Consider the following 19,514-nt stretch of genomic DNA (forward strand, 5'->3'; position numbering starts at 1 on the left):
AAGTGCTGGCAGGGAGCGCATGGTGGTGGGAGTGGGCGCTCACCTGAGCTGGGAGTCAGTGAAAGTGCTTCTCTCCGCAAGCATGTTCCCGCTGCCCCCTGCTGCCACCTGGCCCACGGTCATGTGTGTCCTCCGCCCGCCGGAATCCACAGCGACACTGGGCCCGGCGTCTCTCACCGTGCGGCTGCTGTGGAAGGAGCTCTGATGCCAGGAGGTCCGCGCGCCCCTGTTCTGAGTGACGGGCTGCAGGGGCACCAGCGGCCGGACCTGCCCTGAAGTCAGGTAGTTCTCCTTCTCCAGGAGGTTGCCCATGCTGTGACTGGTCCCCGGCCTGGGGCATGTGAGCATCACTGGGTTGGGAGGGGCACCGTCAAAAACGCTGTCGTTAACAGATCCGTACTGGAACTGTCTGTGGTAAGTGTCATAGTAGCGCTGTCTGCTCACGGGCCCCGCGGTGAAACCGACAATCTCAGAGCGGGCGTATCTGGGGGGCATGAGAAGGGTGGACCTCCGACTTTCCTGGTGCCGCAGCGTGTGCCCCGCCTGGCTCCTCTGGCTGTACAGGTGATCGCTGTGGGAGTAATGGGCCCTCTCAGGGCTGCTGTCTGGAGAAATCTCCAGTCTTCTCAGGGGCTGCCTCAAGGATCTTTCTTCCACTGACTTCTGCGAGCTGTACTGCGCAGTTCTTCTCCCCCAGCGACCTTCGTAAGTGGTGGTAACGCCGGACTACACGAGAGAGAAATCAAGTTTAAATGAGGCATAAAGCAGTTTCCATCTTTGCTGAAGATGAACTATTCCAGAACTATTACACAAGGTGTCCGTTTCTCTGAATCACACGGAGAAATAGGGCCCCTTCTGGGTAAAATCTGTTTTTAAATAAGAGTTGATTGACTTGATTGAGGATTTATTTGCACCAGGAGTTGATACTGTAACTTATGGACACAGACAATAGTGTGGGGATTGCAGGAGGGAAAGGAAAGGGGTGGAGGAGAGGGAGAGGGGATCAATGGTGATGGAACGAGACATGGCTTAGGGTGGTGAACACACAATACAATATACAGATGATGTATTGTAGAACTGTGCACCTGAACCCTGTATTACTTTATTAACTAATGTCACCCAAATAAATTCAATAAAAATTTTTAAAAAATGTTCCCAGTTTTCAACCGTGTCCACACAAAATCAATCTTTTCACAATTCATTTAGGAAATAGTAGTATTTGGGAAAGGTGACATTAAAAAAGAATCTATGAGAGTTGAAAACTGTTTTCATGGTAATCTGATAACTAGTGTTACATTCTTTGGTATCCTACCTTGAGCATGTCATAGGTTTTAGGAACAGGGGAATGCCCGCCAGCAAAGTCATTTTCAACCAAGTGTAGGTTGTAGACATACTCAGGAACACTGCTAGTTCGGTGAAGATTTCCTGCAATCAAGCATATGGATGAAAATAATATAAGTGGGTCAACCAGTAGTTAAACATTATATGACAATTATATATTTATTTTAAATTTCAGTATGAAGGCCAAAAACACATATTAGATTTACATTACTGTTTTTAATGCTGGTTTAACCTCTTGGATGTGGCAAATGATCAGTGGTGATCATAACATTCCCTACAGGCTTTTCAAAATAAAAGTTAAATTAAAAATAAAATATAAGTTAAATTAAAAATAAAATATATAATTAATATTTTTAAGGAAAGAGAATGGGAGAGGAAATTTGCACAAACATCCAAAAATGTTTGTTTGTTACAATGCTGAGAAATTTGGGAAACCACTTATTGGCTTAGGTGGGTCTGTACTATATAAAGTTCAGCTTCTTAAGTCACACCACTCTATTCCCAGGGCTGGACCCCAGAAGCTTTCTGAGAAGGCTGGAGGTGTAGGCAATAAATACAAGGGTGACTCAACACTAGTAGATAAGATAGCTTGTATAAACAACAAGGTGACTCTGTGTGGTCAAAGAAAACATGCACCGCTTGAAAGGGACCAAGCCGAGGCTTGAAAACAACCAAGCCTGGCATGGAGGTATCTGGCCACGTGAGAGTGAGACCGGAGAGGAAATCGACCTCTGCTCTACAAATGACTGTGTTTTTGGTATCAGCTTGGTTGGCACACTCTTAGTTTGGTGATCTAACAGCCAGCCCACTCTCCTGCAATTACTGAGTAGGACACAGCCCATCCTGCTCTGCTCGGTCCAGGGAGTGCACAGGGACTCTCAATTGTTGCATGTCTCTTAAAACACTCCTCTGAGGATCAGGTGGTAGAAGACAGTGTACTCCTTGACCCTTCTCCCAGCTTTTTATTTGCTCTTCTTTTATAATCTCTTACCATCTTAAAAAAAAAAAAAAAAGAAAAAAGAAAAAAAAAAGCTGGTCAAAATAAGCAAAGATCTCTAAAACCTAAGAAATTTCTAATTCCCTAATTTTAGCCAAAATTTTTTGTTATGGCCCTGGCCAGTTGGCTCAGTGGTAGAGCAACTGCCCAGCATGTGGATTTCCTGGGTTTGATTCCTGGTCAGGGCACACAGGAGAAGAACCCATTTGCTTCTCCACCCTCCCCCTTCTCACTTCTCTCTCATTCCCTCCTGCAGCCATAGCTCGATTGGAGCAAGTTGGCCCTGTGCACTGAGGATGGCTCCATGGCCTCTGCCTCAGGTGCTAAGAAGAGCTTGGTTGCTGAGCAATGGAGCAATGCCCCAGACGGGCAGAGCATCGCCCCCTAGTAGGCTTGCCAGGTGGATCCCAATCCAGGCACATGCTGGAGTCTGTCTCTGCCTCCCCTCCTCTCAATTAAAAAAGAAAGTTGTACTTTTTTTTGTCATTTAGTATTCTTTTAGAAATCAGAGAAAAAAATACTCAATTCTTCTAAGCTTCAGAGACCTCATGAAAGATACTGAGAATAAGATGACACAGGCAGTCCCTTTCCAACATAATTGAAATACACCAACACACTTTTCCAATAAGTTGTTATAAAGTCAAAGCTTCAAAGACTAACAATAGATTCACAAGTTATTTTGAGAGAAAGGGAGAATGGAGATTGTCAAGAGCGCTGAAAAGAATGAATCCATCCCAAAATGTGCATGTATGTGTGTATTTCCTGGACCAGGTTTTAGGTCTCAAGGGGTCCTGGGGGAGGTAACTGCAGGTATGTAAATATCACTCTAAAGACCAGGGAAACTGAGTTAAGTTAGGCCTCTCCTGTTTATAGGGGGCTGATTTCTCCACAAAGGACGGTAAAAGGTCAGGCAGCCCTTTACTTTTTAATCTCAATGACAGAAAAATGCCTGAAACCAGAACAAAGAATGAGGAAAGTAATCTCCTCTAAAACCCCAGAGCAAAGTTTCTGAGTGGCCTTATGATTCAATGCTCAATGCCCACCTCAGGCTCCTGCCTAGGCTGCCCACAGTCCCTAACTCTGCCCTCACCATTCCTTCTGCCCCTACCCCAGGCTATCAGGAAGGCAGGGCTGCAAGGGTCCTGCTGGTGTGGGAGTCCAGCTAAGCAAGTCCAAGGAACATCCTGGCTCTAATTCTGACGGGTCTGGGGACCAGACCTCGTCACTGGGGGGTGTGGCGGGGGCAGTGCTTAAACTGTGCCTCTCTCCAATATAACAAAGCCCTTTACTACAGGGTTTTGTTTACTGCAGAGGTTATGGCAAGGCAGAGAATTACTGGTCAGTTGATATGTAAGAAACCAAATTTATTACCTTTAAAAAGGGTAGTTTAGGGGTATCCATGTTCAGGATTTTAAATTATATAAAAACTAAAGATAGGAAAGTCAGGGACAATCTAGAATGGGAAAACACTAATGGCATATATGAATGGTTGCCAGAATATTCATTCCTGTTACTCTATAATAAAATGGCACATGATGAAAGGGTGTGATTTTAGGAATCCAACAAAATTTCTTCAATGGGTCCCACTAGCCCACCATCACCTGCAGTGTTCCAGGAACACGTAGACGTTCAGAAACAGTTACTGGGGGGCTACCTGCATCTTTAAGCCGAGATTCCTGCAAGGATTTTTAAAAGGTATAAGAATCTTTGGACAGGACCCAGGGAAACAGTATATACTATCAAAAGAGCTAATCATTGAGTTTTATAATCAGGCCTGTTGGAAGTAAAACGTTTAACTCACATTGTTGGTGGGGGTTGTAAGGTTTTTTAAAGCAACTTGTATGAACTCCTTACATTTCAGTATTATTTTTCTTTCAGGAACTCAAATTATATGTTTCTTTTCAATATTCTGTGACGCAGAGCCAGCTATTATCATTTTCCTTTATAAAGAGGGAAACAAATTACTTGCTTTAAATTGCAAAGAGATTCAGTATCAGGTTTGAATTCTGGCTTCCTCCTTTCCATTGGGCTCTGCTGTTTTAGTGCACTGTGGCTTTCTGAAACTGCCATTTATTAAAGCATTAAAGGGATGATCATACCTAGTTTTTGATATGAGGACAAAGAACAATCATTCTCTTTCCTCTAGAACCTTTGCCTGGGCAACTCCAAATACCCTGTAAATATTAATTCTTTATTTTCTAACATAAGTCCTTATAAGGAAGCTTCTCTTTTAGTTTTCAGATGAATGAACTGAGACCAGTTTACTGGTTCCCAAAATAACTACAATGTGGTTGGTAACAGGGAATGAAATAAGACTCGATTTTTAAACCAGATCCTCTTCTTTTGCCAGCAAGGTTGTGACTCCTGATATCCAACCTGCAGGTTAGTACAACAGATGGTTCCTCTGGTCAAAAGGCCAGTCTGAAACAGCAAATGATGCAGATTAATTTGCCTAGGCAGTCATGAGTTTGAGATCAGTATAGTGGATTAAAGGAGAATTAGCAGCTGTGTTGTAAGATTTTAAAGAAATTCTGAAAGGGGTGGAATTTTTCCTTAAAAGATAAATATTAATCAGGGTGGAAACTAATCCCTTTAAGGAAAGTCATTTTCTAGTCAATCAGAGAATCAAGTATATACTATGACTATTGAACATATAAAACAATGCAGCCAGGAAATATTTTTCTCTAAAGATAGAACAAGAGAGCAAATAAAAATACACTACAAAGAGAGCACCTGCCGGCTGCAGCGGGGTGGGGGGCGCGCATGGCACCTCTTTAAAGTGCTGGTCATCGGTGAGCTTGGCATGGGCAAGACCAGCATCATCAAGTGCTACGTGCACCAGCTCTTCTCCCTGCACTACCAGGCCACCATCAGGGTGGATTTCGCACTCAAGGTCCTCAACTGGGACAGCAGGACGCTGGTGTACCTGCAGCTGTGGGACATAGCGGGGCAGGAGCGGTCTGGCAACATGACCCACATCTACTATAAAGAAGCTGTTGGTGCTTTTGTACTCTTTGCTATATTGAGAGGTTCCACGTTTGAAGCAGTCTTAAAATGGAAGAGTGGGCCCTGGCCGGTTGGCTCAGTGGTAGAGCGTCGGCCTGGCGTGCAGGGGACCCGGGTTAGATTCCCGGCCAGGGCACACAGGAGAAGCGCCCATCTGCTTCTCCACCCCTCCCCCTCTCCTTCCTCTCTGTCTCTCTCTTCCCCTCCCTCAGCGAGGCTCCGTTGGAGCAAAGATGGCCCGGGAGCTGGGGATGGCTCCTTGGCCTCTGCCCCAGGTGCTGGAGTGGCTCTGGTCGCAGCAAAGCGACGCCCGGAGGGGCAGAGCATCGCACCCTGGTGGGCAGAGCATCGCCCCCTGGTGGGCGTGCTGGGTGGATCCCCGTCGGGTGCATGCGGGAGTCTGTCTGGCTGTCTCTCCCCGTTTCCAGCTTCAGAAAAATACAAAAAAAAAAAAAAAAAAAAAAAAAAAGGAAGAGTGATCTGGACAGTAAAGTCCATCTTCCAAGTGGCGGCCCTATTCCTGCTGTTCTCTTAGCTAATAAATGTGACCAGAAAAAGGACAGTGGCCAGAATCCTTCCCAGAGTGACCAGTTCTGCAAAGAACATGACTTCACTGGATAGTTTGAAACCTCCGCCAAGGATAACATAAACATCGATGAAGCAGCCCGGTTCCTAGTGGAGAACATTCTTGTGAACCACCAGAGCTTTCCTAATGAAGAAAATGATGTGGACAAAATTAAACTGGAACAAGAGACCCTGACAGCAGAGAGCAAATCTCAGTGCTGCTGACGTGGCCTTGGCTCCTGTCTCATGCTTTCAGGATGTGGGATGTGACCTGGCTTGATTTCTCCATTTGGGGCCAATTCCTGAGAACAGATTAAGGTGGTAGCTGTGCAGCTCTGTGGATTTTCCCAGGGCTGTGCTTTAAAATGACAAAGATGGCGCCCCTGGGAGCCTACGCCTAAAAGAGGTGTCTGTGTTATAATCCTAATAGTGGCTCTGACCTTAATGTGAACACTTAGGCTTCTGTTGTTACTGCCATCAGATTCAGGGTAATGTTTACATCCTTCTTAACATCTCTTAAAGTGACAGTGTAAGCACTGGGGTGGTAATAAAACTCTCCTTGCAGTCTTACAGTAACTATATGAGTCCATTTTTTGTGTTCCATCTTCATTCTGTAGAACACATTTAGACTTTTAGCCACAGAAAGCTTGAAGTTTCTGGTCTTTTCAAATATAATAGTCATGGTCAAGGAGAGAATTTATTTCAAAGCATATACAATTAAATCCGAGGTACTGTGGTATGAGTTGTGACATAAACTGGCTCATTTGTGCTTTTATATAAAGTTTTGGGCATTTAAAGTATAATACATGAGAAACTGAAATCTGGCTCATAATATTTGTATTGCCATTCAACCAAACTAAGAACAGAATAAATATGTTGACTGAAAAAAAATGTTTTATACATCAGGCACATCCTTTTTTTTTTTTTTTTTTTTTTGGTGACAGAGACGGAGAGAGGGTCAGACAGACAGGAAGGGAGAGAGATGAGAAGCATCAATTCCTTCTTGCAGTTCCTTAGTCTCCTTAGTCGTTCATTGATTGCTTTCTCATATGTGCCTTGAGGGGGGGGGCTCAAGGCACCATGGGATCATGTCTATAATCTCATGCTCAAGCCAGCAACCCTGCGCTCAAGATGGTGAGCCCATGCTCAAGCCGGCAACCTCGGAGTTTCGAACCTGGGTCCTCCATGTCCTAGTCTGATGTTCTATTCACTGAGCCACGGCCTGGTCAGGCCAGGCACATCTTGCTTTAAATAATTAAATCCAATGTGAAAATCCACATCTTCTAACATGAAAAATGAGGGTGTGGCTATATTTCAAAGGGTTCATTTACTTCGCCAAAGGAGTTAGATATCTTCCTTCCCTAAACCAAATTCATCTGTGGACTTGCTCTGGAGCCTCCGGCTCTAACCCTTTCCATGTGTCTGGACAAATCGTTTAGATGCCTGTTTCCCTTAATTCCAGCTACTAACAGAGTTGCTGAGAGAGAGGTTTACTTGAAAAAACACATTCATATGCTTTAAATTGTAAAGCAACATGCAAAAATGAGGTGTTTTTGGAAACAAAATCTGGATCACAAAGAAACTTGTTTTCACCCTTTCTCTTGAATTAATCTGTTCTAGAAGAAGGAGTAAACCAGTTTGTGAGCTTTAGTTTACATTGTGCTGTACCTCAGAGTGTTTATTCTGGTAAATTTACCAGTGGTATTGAATTTCACTTTTTCTGCTTTTTGGGGTTTTTTTTTTTTGACAGAGACAGAGAGAGTCAGACAGGGAGAGACAGGGACAGACAGACAGGAAGGGAGAGAGATGACAAGTATCAATTCTTCGTTGTGGCACCTTAGTTGTTCAGTGATTGCTTTCTCATATGTGCCTTGACCAGAGGGCTACAGCAGACCTAGTGACCCCTTGCTCAAGCCAGTGACCTTGGGCTCAAGCTGGTGACCTCGGGGTCTTGAACCTGGGTCCTCCGCGTCCCAGTTCGACGCTCTATCCACTGCAACACCCCCTGGTCAGGCTTCTGGTTATTTTTGATTGACCCAGCCCTGAGGACCACAATAACATTGTTGCGATTTTCTTTTCTTCTTCTTCTTTTTTTTTTTTGGCCATTTATTTCACTTGCACCATGCAATTTGTATTTTGGGTGTTTCATAAAGGAGGTGATGATTTACAGGGAATATTTCAAATTAACTCAGGCAACATCACCCAAACCTTTTCTTCTGAGAACACCATGGACATTGTATGGAGCCCACTTTAAGGGAAATGAAAGAAGCAGTTATAGAACTTTAAACCCCACTCTCCTCCAATAAAAAGCAACTCAATTCAGGTCATAAAAAGCAACTCAACTCAACTCAGTTTGCAGGGGTGGGGCAGCAGAGGGGTTGGGCTAAAGGAAGAGGGTGAGAGGCGTTGGTTTTGATGGAAGGATTTCAAATTGCTCAGAAGATGGCAGAGGGGTAGTTGACCTTACAGGATAATGTAATTTTCTCTCTTTCCTGGTCTGAATGTTGATCTGAACGATATACTATCCCCTAAGCAGTAATTAGGAAAAATACCTTGATTTCTGGTCATCTATGCAAGTATTGTCCAAAATAATAAATTATTTTAGGGTTAAAAAAATAGGTTGATTTCCATAATCAGTTTTCCTTTGTGGCTTTTATGAGCAGCTTTATTATCTAATTGGTTAAATCTAATACACTTATGAAATCACACTGACAAGCCTCTATTTTGACATCAGTACCTATATTTGGGCACATTTAAAAAATCAACTCCAGCTTCCTTTATGGTAAGTTGATGATAGAGAATTGCTAAACGAACAAACAAAAGCTTCATATACCCTGCTTTTATTAGAAAAGAGTAACATTCATAGTCAGTAAAGCATATTTTATTTCAAGCTTTTAGTACTTTCTGAGCCTGGTTAAAAAACTAATCTGGTTCACACTGAGCTTTAAAAGGAGAATGTCAGAGATGGAGGTACAAAAAATTCTCATGAAAACAAGTATTGTTAAATGTATGCATGGACTTTTTTTTGCCACATTTACTGAGTGGATGAAGGGCATTCTCACCAATTAAGACTATCCACATTCCAGAAAATGTCAACATCTCTCGGAAAGGGCTCACAGTTGTTTGAGAAGGGCCCCAGCGGCACCCTGCAGAAGAACTTCAATCACAACTACAGAGAACTCAGTCTCCTTGCAAAGAAAAAGAGGCTCTGGTTTGACAGATGATGGTGAAATATACTGCTCACAAAAATTAGGGGATATTTCAAAATGAATATGAAGTGATAAAAAAAGAAAGATCTGATTTTTAAAAATTAAACAATAACATCAGAAAAGCAAACAAGTCAAAAAAAGTTGTTCGATTATGCAAATAAGATGCAAAACAAACTTTTATTTCATTGGTGAAAATGCTTGATACAAAAGGCTGAAAGCACTGACCCCTAATTTTTGTGAGCAGTGTTGAAAGGAGCTGGCTACCATTTGCACTCCTGCTGCCCTGTGTAGAACACGGACCAAGGGTGCTACACAGGGCTTTCTTTACAACTTGGGGTCTGTGTACTCGCAATTCCCTATCAGTGTTGTTGTTCAGGAGAATGGTTCTGTCGAAACCCTCAATGTCTTGGGTGAAAAATACATCCACAGGGTTCGGATGAGGTTGGGCCTAGCTTGTTCAGTATCTCAAGCTCGGAAAGACGAGTGAACTAAGGAAATGCCATTAAACTTGTATCAAATTCAGCTCTTTTGCTTCAATAAGCCATAACAGTTAAAAAGACAGGTATCAAGAAATTTTGGATGGTGTGTACAATTCTGAAAAAGGAACAGTTCAGTAGGCTGATGAATACGATCTAAGTTGACCTGGTACAGAAAATGCAAGATGTCAGGTGATTCCTCAGACTTATCAGTGACATATTAAAGATACCATAAAAGCCATGTATTGACTTGGGGGGAAATGTATGTATAGAAATCAGTAGGCATTCACTACTGGTGTTGATTTAAACGCTATCCTTAATTGTGCTCACACGCAGTTGCCTTCACAGTGGAGATGCACAATGGTCATTTTTGATGGAAAATGAACTTAGAAGTCTAAAAGCTATATCACCTCTTGTATTTGGTCTTCGTAAAGCAACCTCTGGGTAACAAGAGCTCTCTTTCTCTGCAAACCTTATAAACATTTCACTTCTTCCATTAGAGTAAAATTGGGGGCATGCTTTTACAGATGAGACATGGCATCTTGAAACTTATTAGAAGAAATCTGTACAGCAATTCATATTTCAGTGGCTCCTTAAAGTAATTTATCAGCAAAAGTAGTAACTCAAAAGAAAACATGAAAAATGTTAGGACCCATCAAGAACCATACATCAGGACTTATGAGTTAGTCACACATTTTTGCCTGTGTGGGCATATAATAGGATTCTTTCCCCTAGATCCCTGGTCGGCAAACTGCAGCTCACGAGCCACATGCGGCTCTTTGGCCTCTTGAGTGTGGCTCTTCCACAAAATACCACGTGCGGGCGGTACCTCAATAAGGAGTGTACCTACCCATATAGTTTAAGTTTAAAAAATTTGGCCCTGGCCGGTTGGCTCAGCGGTAGAGCATTGGCCTGGCATGCAGGGGTCCCGGGTTTGATTCCCAGCCAGGGCACACAGGAGAAGCGCCCATCTGCTTCTCCACCCCTCCCCCTCTCCTTCCTCTCTGTCTCTCTCTTCCCTTCCCGCAGCCGAGGCTCCATTGGAGCAAAGATGGCCCCGGCGCTGGGGATAGCTCTGTGGCCTCTGCCTCGGGCGCTGAAATGGCTCTGGATGCAACAGAGTGACGCCCCAGATGGGCAGAGCATCGCCCCCTGGTGGGTGTGCCGGGTGGATCCCGGTGGGGCGCATGCGGGAGTCTGTCTGACTGTCTTCCCGTTTCCAGCTTCGGAAAAATGAAAAAAAAAAAAAGTTTAAAAAATTTGGCTCTCAAAAGAAATTTCAGGCCCTGGCCGGTTGGCTCAGCGGTAGAGTGTCGGCCTGGCGTGCGGGGGACCCGGGTTCGATTCCCGGCCAGGGCACATAGGAGAAGCGCCCATTTGCTTCTCCACCCCCCCCCCTTCCTCTCTGTCTCTCTCTTCCCCTCCCGCAGCCAAGGCTCCATTGGAGCAAAGATGGCCCGGGCGCTGGGGATGGCTCCTTGGCCTCTGCCCCAGGCGCTAGAGTGGCTCTGGTCGTGGCAGAGCGACGCCCCAGAGGGGCAGAGCATCGCTCCCTGGTGGGCAGAGCATTGCCCCTGGTGGGCGTGCCGGGTGGATCCCGGTCGGGCGCATGCGGGAGTCTGTCTGACTGTCTCTCCCCGTTTCCAGCTTCAGAAAAATACAAAAAAAAAAAAAAAAAAAAGAAATTTCAATCATTGTACTGTTGATATTTGGCTCTGCTGACTAATGAGTTTGTCCTAGATTAACATTAAAAAACAAACAACTTCTTTTATCTTCTTTTATCCTTACTTTCTAAGAAAAATGACCAGATATTTATGGAAAGCACATTTTCACACCATACATATAAGTACTTGCTCTGGCTGGAAAATGAGCAGAATTTGTTGGTTTCAAACACCATGGTGAAAAAATGTTTTAAAACACATCAAAGTCTAATAATATTTTGCATTATTGGAAAAAATTAACGAAATGTATGCAGTTGTGATTATTGTGTAATTATTATTATTGTTAACACAGCTCACATAATCACCCTAAGAAACAATTCAGTGTACCAGATGTATAGCTGGATAGTATGGGCTATGAATTCTTACAAAGTTGAATATGCCAGGAGTTGGCATTGGTGGTATAGCGTGGTGAGCACAGCTGCCTTTCCAACAAAGCTGAATATGCCAGGGACAGACCAGTGCTCTGGGGAGAAAGGGCCACCTGCTCCACATGCTACTGAGGACTAGTCAATGGATATACCAACCAGCCACCAGAAGTCCTTATTTTTCAGGAGCCCCCTTACGAAGTTTGAGGTTATCCTCTGATATACCAGTTGATGGCATTTTGGGGATAATCTTCAAATAACTGCCCAAGGTCCTTTCATATTACTGATATCTATAGAATGTATTTTGAGTAGCCAGAACAGGTGGTTACAGAATTCGTGATTATAAACAGGTAACTCAGTACACTGGTGAAGAACTAAATTGCTACATTCTGGAAGTTTCTAAATCTCTTAATTCCTGTAATTTGTCTCCTTACTTTGGCATTCCTGCCAATTCATTTGCTGAGCTATCCCATGATGATTACTTTAGAACTGCAATGACAAATATCACATACTCTCACAATGATGCAACAGTCAAAAAGAAGAATTTAAGTGTCACACCAATAAATTCAATTTAAAGTTTAAAAAAAAACCCATGAATTTATGAAACTCATGAATTTATTTATTTAGCTTTAAGTTTACTATGGGATTTTGGAATCCGTCTTAAGTCATGATATTTCCACAGCCTCTCAATTGTCACGGCTAACCTCTTTCCTTCCAACTGATTCATAACTGCTATTCCTTCTCCTTTAAATCCTCCAAATCTGTCAAAAGTGGTTTCAGAAAACTCCTGCATTTCCTGTGTTTCTTCCCGATGAAACATCTCTGACTCACAGTGATCAAAGCTTTCACTTGTATTTAAGTTCTACCTCTAAAATATAAGGACAGAGGAGGGGTTCGAGAGAGTGCTGTGTGTGGAGGACACAACAAGACTGAGTTTTGAGGGGCTTGTAAGAGTTAACTGGGCCAAGAGAAGGGAGGGAGGAGTGCAGCAGGGGTAGGAGTAAGAATACCAAACAAGATAAATCGCACACATTTGTTTGGGCTGTGGGAGTAGTGATGATTGGATGTAGTTTGAGAAGTTGCAGGTTTGAGATCACAAAGACCTTGGAATGCCATGCTGAATGAGGGTTTACTCCTGTAGATAAGAGCAAGAAAATAAATTGAAGGAAAAGAAATCAGAAGATGATTAGATTAAATCTTAGAAAATCTACCCTAGTAGCCATGGGGAGAATGGGTTGGAGTGAGGGCAGAATAACACAGGAAAAGATTGTCTTTTCTTTCAAAGTACATTTTTACTTCACTGACATGAAGACTCATGCCCTTTACTTCCACTTCCAGTACAGTCCTGCATCAGCACTTGACAAGTTAATTGTTGATTAGTCATATTTCTTTATACATTCAAAAATGCTAGTTATACAAATTCAGTTTGTACTTAATCCTCCTGGCTGACATCTATCCTGTGGATTGCCACAATGGAGCCAAAAATCTGAGGACAATAGTTGCTTGTGTGTTTCTATTTTATAGTGGATTGAAGGTACTCAAATATTTTCTACTATTTCTCTGTCATTCTAGGAATACAGAAGAAAAATTTCCACCAAATGAAGGCAGGCTTTCTTCCTGAGTGATTAGAAGAGCTATGTTCATTTTGGCACAATTAGTTCTACATCTGGATTATATATACTTACTGTCATTCTTTTCTCTGTATGGCTTATGTATTTATCTGTAATATTTTGATGGCTTATAATAAGTTCCCATTATCTGCCAAGAAAAGTTCCCATTTTTCTCCTTCAAAAAAAGGTAATCAAGATACAATAATTCCGATGTGATCCTTCTCAACCCCCATGGATGTATTACTGAGATTTAAAATTTAGTGGGAATAACTTATTCAGCTTCTAATGAGTAACATTTTCTTCCAAAAATAAAGGAATTGCTGAAATTTGACAATAATGTTCTGGCCATATTATTTGACTATATATTTGATTATAATAGGCCTAAAGTTGATTATTCCAACAACATAAATATGTGAATTCTTTTAATGGTAATGGCAACTGTGTTCTCTTTTCTGTAAATATGCATTTTTCTCTAAGGGTACATATTTGGTTTCCTAGCTCATCTGTAAGCACTTAAAAATATAACAACTATTTTTACGTCCAATATCCAATCACCAATTAACTACATTACACAAAGATACAAAATAGATTTCTTAATAGTTCTGTTGTAAGAGGACCTGAAATTCTGTTATTATTTATGCCCTAATAAGGCAGGGGAATGGCATTCTAATACAAAGATTTAGTTTTCTCCTAATTTTGCCTATTCTCACTTGCAACATTGCCTTTTACTATTTAGTTCCCCAGAAGACTGGCATCTATGTCTTCACACATATGTGTACATACACAAAACACCTGGAAAACATTTATGGCAGAATCATATAATTTAAAATTTCCAAATGATATCTGCGATAGAACCAAATGATCCTATTAGGCCGTATTAATCAAGTCTGATTTTTAAATAGAGATTTTAGCAACATATTTGTTATTATATTTCATTACTATCATTGATAGGTTGCCAACAATCTGCGTGTTCTCTCAGAAAAGAAAAAAAAAATTAGTAATTTTTATGGATCAGACCAGAAATTCAATTTGAGTGTAAAATCAGTGTTAACTATTTGAGGATAAAATAATATAAATACGTATATCCTTATTTTAATACACGAGAGAATAATTTAACGTTGATATCCAAAACAACACTTCAAGAGAATGAGCTAATGTGAACAACAAATACCTAGAATATTTCCTTCAAGTGAGCTATCCTGTGTTCTCATGAGTGGAACCACTAGCACAGGGCATAGATAACATTAATGAGCCTTTTAAAAAGCCTAAGGGAGCAGCAGTCTTCTTCTCTTTAAGGTAATTTCCTGTATCTTATCTGTGACACATAGAGTAAAGAACTTTTATAATCACACACTGTTCCATTGATTCTGCAGCCTCCCTACCAAGCCCTGCCTGCCTCAAGACCTCACCCATAAAAGATGTGTTCTTAACATTTCTAGGGATAGAGAGCTCATTTTTCGTAAACACCGTTATGCTAACATTCTAATTCCTTTGACTAATTAAAATCAGAAGAATTTTTTAAAAAAAGACACACTTTTTTTGGCACTCATTTCAAGAGATTTGCTAGACATTGGACAAAAAGTGCCCCATGGGCTATAGCAGGCAGACACGAAGGTACATTAAATCAGGTGGCACTATTGACACTACATTTAGAGTAGCATGTCATGTCCTGACCACCCCAACACCAAACTCCTTTTTTTCCCTCCCCTCTCCAGATCTCTCCTATTGATACTTTCTGAATTACCAGTCACCTCCCTTCCAGAATTGCTTCATTCCTGGAATTCCTTTTTGGCAATCAAAGCATTCAAACAGAATTTAAACGTCTAACCCCTCCCCACCACCCACCACCAGGGGTCAGGTAGCCTTTCTTGCTACCTTAGCCAGTGTTCAGTCCTTTCTCCAGAAGGCCCTCTGATCACAGATATTCAAAAGATACTGGCCAGGAAAACTATATAAGTAAATGGCATGCCTCAGGTTTTTATGGTAGGTTTCCAAATTAGTTGCAAATTTTATTAAGATATTGTTCATTGTGTTTTATAAGTATTACATAACAATTTAAAACATGACTTTCTTCCTACACAGGCACCTAGCGGGAGACATTGTAATAAGTAAAGTAGTAGTACTTTCAAAGTAAGTATAATAATTGAGATGTAGACACTTAAAATTTTTCTTCTTGCTGATACCTGCAATTCTTAAAATGTCTTCTGGTGACTTTTATAAAAGAATTTTAAAAACTCCCTACAATACAGACTCATTTCTATATACTTCTGCCCCTCTGTTCCCACTCCCCATGAGTTATAGCTAACTTTAGAACCATTCAGCACAGCTTAACAACCAAAGGTAGAGAGATTTACAATGGAAACCACCCACCTATACTAAAGCAGTAGAGAGAACCAGATGTGTTCAAGTCCTCGCACAGTATTTATTAACAAATCAGCCCCACATATCTCATCTGTTTTCAGCCTAAATCTTACAGGTATGTCAACAATTCAGAATTCTCCAGGGCCCTGGGGCTAACAGCAGTTAACACCAGGGTCCTTTCTTCCCAGAATTTCTTGTGTTGATACGGGATTCTTTCCAGACCAGCACTGTATCAACAATTGCTTGTCTGTTTCAACTTTATAGACATGACAGTAATAGGGAAATAATAAACACAGTACTCACAAGCATCAAAAGCCCCTAGAACTTTTCAATGAACTTTAATTAAACAACATACTTGAACCACCTCTGGCAATTGTTCCATGGCAGGTTAATGTTAAATTCCTTTCAAGCCGATTACTTTTTTGAGTCTCAGAAAGCTAGCTGAGGCTTTAAAGTAAGTAGGTGTTGTTAGCTGTCTTATCACTCTGCCTGACTTGCACTTCTGTGTAGGCTGCTGCGTCTATTTCAGCTTGCTAGGAAGCCCCTGTTGCAATCAAAATATTTCAAACATTTTGTTCCGTAGTTTGAAGAGCCACTCAACCAGTTGCCCTTAGCATTAGAGCAGAAGCACCATGACAGTGCCCTTTGCTCTACCAATCAGTTCTGTGAACTATGAAATATTCCTGTTATTACTGCCTAAAATGCTCTTTCCTCCAGCCACCTCCTTCTGTCCGGTCCTAGTAAATTTTGGGGATCTAAAATCCCAACTCCTCCAAGAAGCTTTTCAAAATTCCCTTCCGTGAGTGGTCTAATTCATCCATCTAAACTCCACAATGTATTTATCAGCTGTTCTTTTTTCAGGGCTGATTACCATTTATTATTTGATAACACATTTTTTTTAGAGGGAGGTTTCTTTCTTCAGACTTTGAAGTCCTTGCTTTAAAGCAAGCAGTCTGTTAGTTAATCAGACTCATTTGACAGTTCTTGAATTCACGAAGCAACATGAATTCATCACATTGTAGAGAGAATAGGTCGTGTGTGGGTTTGGGACTAAGTGTCCAATAAATGTTGAGGGACTAACACATTTTCAAATGTGAAATGACTCCTCATGTCTATCTCATATAATTGTTTTAAAGATATAATAAAATGCAAACATATTTTTGAACAGGGTTAAGCACATAGTAGAAGCCCGGCAATGCTCCCTTTCCTTCTGTTCATTCCCGTTTATTGACTAGATGTCTGCTTGCTCTTTCTGGCTAGCGATTCTCAGAGGGAACAAAAGAATATCTCATTTGCATCCCTGTGTCCAGGAAGTAGAAGCTAGTTTGGTTCCAGTGTAGCACTGGACCAGCACAGGCTAAATAGACGCAATACCTTCATTGGTCAACAACTGGCCTCAGTTTTCCTTGAGTCATTAGACAACCTCCTAAATATAAATTTAGGGGGTTTTTTCCCCATGGACTGTGGCAATTCTGTGCCCACTGTCTCAGAAACACCTCAATTTTATTTAAGAAAAAAATGGAAGGGAGATTTAGTGTCTAATAAAAATGCTATTTTGTATTAATAACCAATAAGCTTAATTAATAATATGACTGATGAGTGGTTTAAAAATTCAGGTTTGAAGTTTAAATATCAGTTCCACTACTTACTATCTGTGGGAACTTGAGTATTACCTAACTGCTTAGTGTCCTCATCTGTAAAATGGGGATTAAAGTACTTCCCTAACAGAGTTTGTTTTGTTTTTGTTTGGGGGGGGATGGTCTGGGCAGTGGAGGATACAACACAATGAACTGAAACCATATAGCCCAATCTTTGGCACATAGTAAGCACTCAGTTGCATTAATTATAATCATTAAACATCTGTTTAACTTTTAAATATCTAAACATTGACTGCCTGATCCTTTAGGATTCTTTTACACAAATGAAAAGCAATACAGTCTCCTAGGGTGTGCTGTTTTAAATTTCCAGGATGATCTGCAAGCGTTTTTATTTTTCCTAATGTGTTCTCCATTTCCCACTGCCCAGTTACTTCCTTGAGAAATAGTTCAACACTGCAGGAAACAAACTGATATCCCAACATAATTAACTGGTCAATATCTTTCTTCTTCTCCTCTTTTCTCTAACAAGCTTATAACATTTTTATAATAAAAATAAATTAATAAAAGTGGGACTGTGTAGCTCTGATCATCTGACTTTTAGCAGGGGAGAAAATATTTAATGTTTTCCAATTTTTACAATTAGTTTGCCTTCTTCGTCACCTGCCATCTTCCCTATTAACTACTGATACAGCTTTTACTTCTTTTTAAACTCTTTTCTCCTCTGCAAGGCCGAGGGGGTGGGGATGGGGGGGGGGGTACTGCGGCCTGCAGGGCCAAAGTCCCCTTCCTCCTCCCCCTCTTCCTCTGCGGGGTGGTATGATTGTTCCCTGACCCCAAAGCCTCCTTCCCAATTTTTTCACTTCCTAGATCAACTGCTCGCGCGGTACACTGGGTGGAGCGCCCCGAAGTCCGTGGGCGAGGCTCCGCAATCCCAATTCAGTTTCCTGGAGCACCAGTACTTTCAGGTTTTCTTTTTCAAAATTTTACTGGGATCATAGACTGTTTAAAAAATCTAATAAAATCTGTAAAAAAAAGGATCATACCAAATTTCTGAATAAAATGTCAGTGTTTATGGACGCCTGGAGCCTCCAGGTTACGACTCTTGTACGGCGGGCGTGGGGAGGCGGGAGAGGGGAGCAGGTTAAGGAAGGAGTGAGAATCTTGGACTGAATTCTTTCACAGATATATATGTGCATTTAATATACGTAGATACACATATGACAAAGCTGAGTAGGAAGTTATTTCAGAAAAGAGTGCTTTCCCCAAGTACGCCAGTGGGAGTTGGGAGGCGAGGCAGCTGCTACAATGGGACCGCGAGCAACAGGTGGGCAGGACACCAGGTCCCGCACCCCCAAGAAGCAGTGAGTCGAAACAACGGGGTGAGGGAGAGGTAGAGAACGGGGTAGAGGGGGCGGTCATGGCGGTGCAGGTTGCGGCGGGGCTCCACTCACCGTTGCCCACGAAGCTGCGGCCCTTCCGGGCCAGGGTCTGCTGCACCTGTTCTTGGATCCGCAGGTTCTTGGCCGCCTGGACGCTGCGGCCGCTGCTCCCCGCCAGCTTCAGTTTGGCCTCGGAGGGCAGAGCCAGGCTGGAGCTGTCCAGCTGCTCCAAGATCTGCTGGCCCAGGACCGTCCGGATGTAGCCGCATTCAGCGGGGGTTCCGGGGGCTGCCATGGGACCGAAGGAAGCGACCAAGCTGCTCGCCCGCCTCGAGACCTGCGGGTGAAGCTGCAGCGGAGCCGGGATCACTGGTGCGAGCCCCGCCCCGCCCCCCGTCCCGGCCCCGCCTCCGGCCCGCCCCCGGCCCCGCCCCCGCACCGGTGAGAGGGGAGTGAGGCCACGGGAACCTGGTAGTCCAGCCTCCCCCGGGGAGGGGCGCGGCTCCCGCCGGGCAGGCGCAATCGGCCTGGGAGCGGGGGCGGAACCGGGGGTGGGCGCAGACACCTGGCTAGTTGGACCCGCCTTCAGAGAGGTGGGGGAGGGCACAGTCCGCCGAGGGTCGCGCGCACTCTGGAGTCACCTAGGGTTTCGCCTGCAGGGCCGCGCCCAACTTGAGTTGCCTTGCTGGGCCTCCGCCCAGCCCTCGAAGGATGTGATTTCCGCTCGATTGAGGAGGGGCCGCCCTCCGGGCAGGTGCGCCCTGGACAGTCATGTCTGTTCCTGGGCTGAGGATTGCCTCTGGAATTCTCTAGTCAGTAGTATATCTGGTTAGTCAGGCTGTGGCAGTCTGTTCCAAACATTTCGTGTATTTTCTGGACCTTAGGGT

The 19,514-nt window shown here is 42.9% G+C and overlaps 1 protein-coding gene and 1 pseudogene across 1 annotated transcript in view; one reads left to right on the forward strand and one right to left on the reverse strand.

Annotated features, from left to right (window-relative positions):
- Positions 1–18,986, reverse strand: part of PKP2 (plakophilin 2) — a 99,524-nt gene extending 80,538 nt beyond the window's left edge. Inside the window, exons 1-3 of the mRNA XM_066368940.1 lie at positions 18,700–18,986; positions 1,313–1,425; positions 44–726 (exon numbers count right to left, since the gene is read on the reverse strand). Coding sequence (XP_066225037.1) covers positions 44–726; positions 1,313–1,425; positions 18,700–18,922 — 1,019 coding nt within the window. The 5' untranslated portion in view covers positions 18,923–18,986. The remainder of the gene's footprint in view (positions 1–43; positions 727–1,312; positions 1,426–18,699) is intronic.
- On the forward strand, positions 4,977–6,133 carry LOC136393911 (ras-related protein Rab-32 pseudogene; annotated as a pseudogene).
- Positions 18,987–19,514: the final 528 nt, after the last annotated feature.

Source organism: Saccopteryx leptura, chromosome 2 (genome assembly GCF_036850995.1).
Source record: "Saccopteryx leptura isolate mSacLep1 chromosome 2, mSacLep1_pri_phased_curated, whole genome shotgun sequence".
Taxonomy (NCBI): Eukaryota; Metazoa; Chordata; class Mammalia; order Chiroptera; family Emballonuridae; genus Saccopteryx; species Saccopteryx leptura.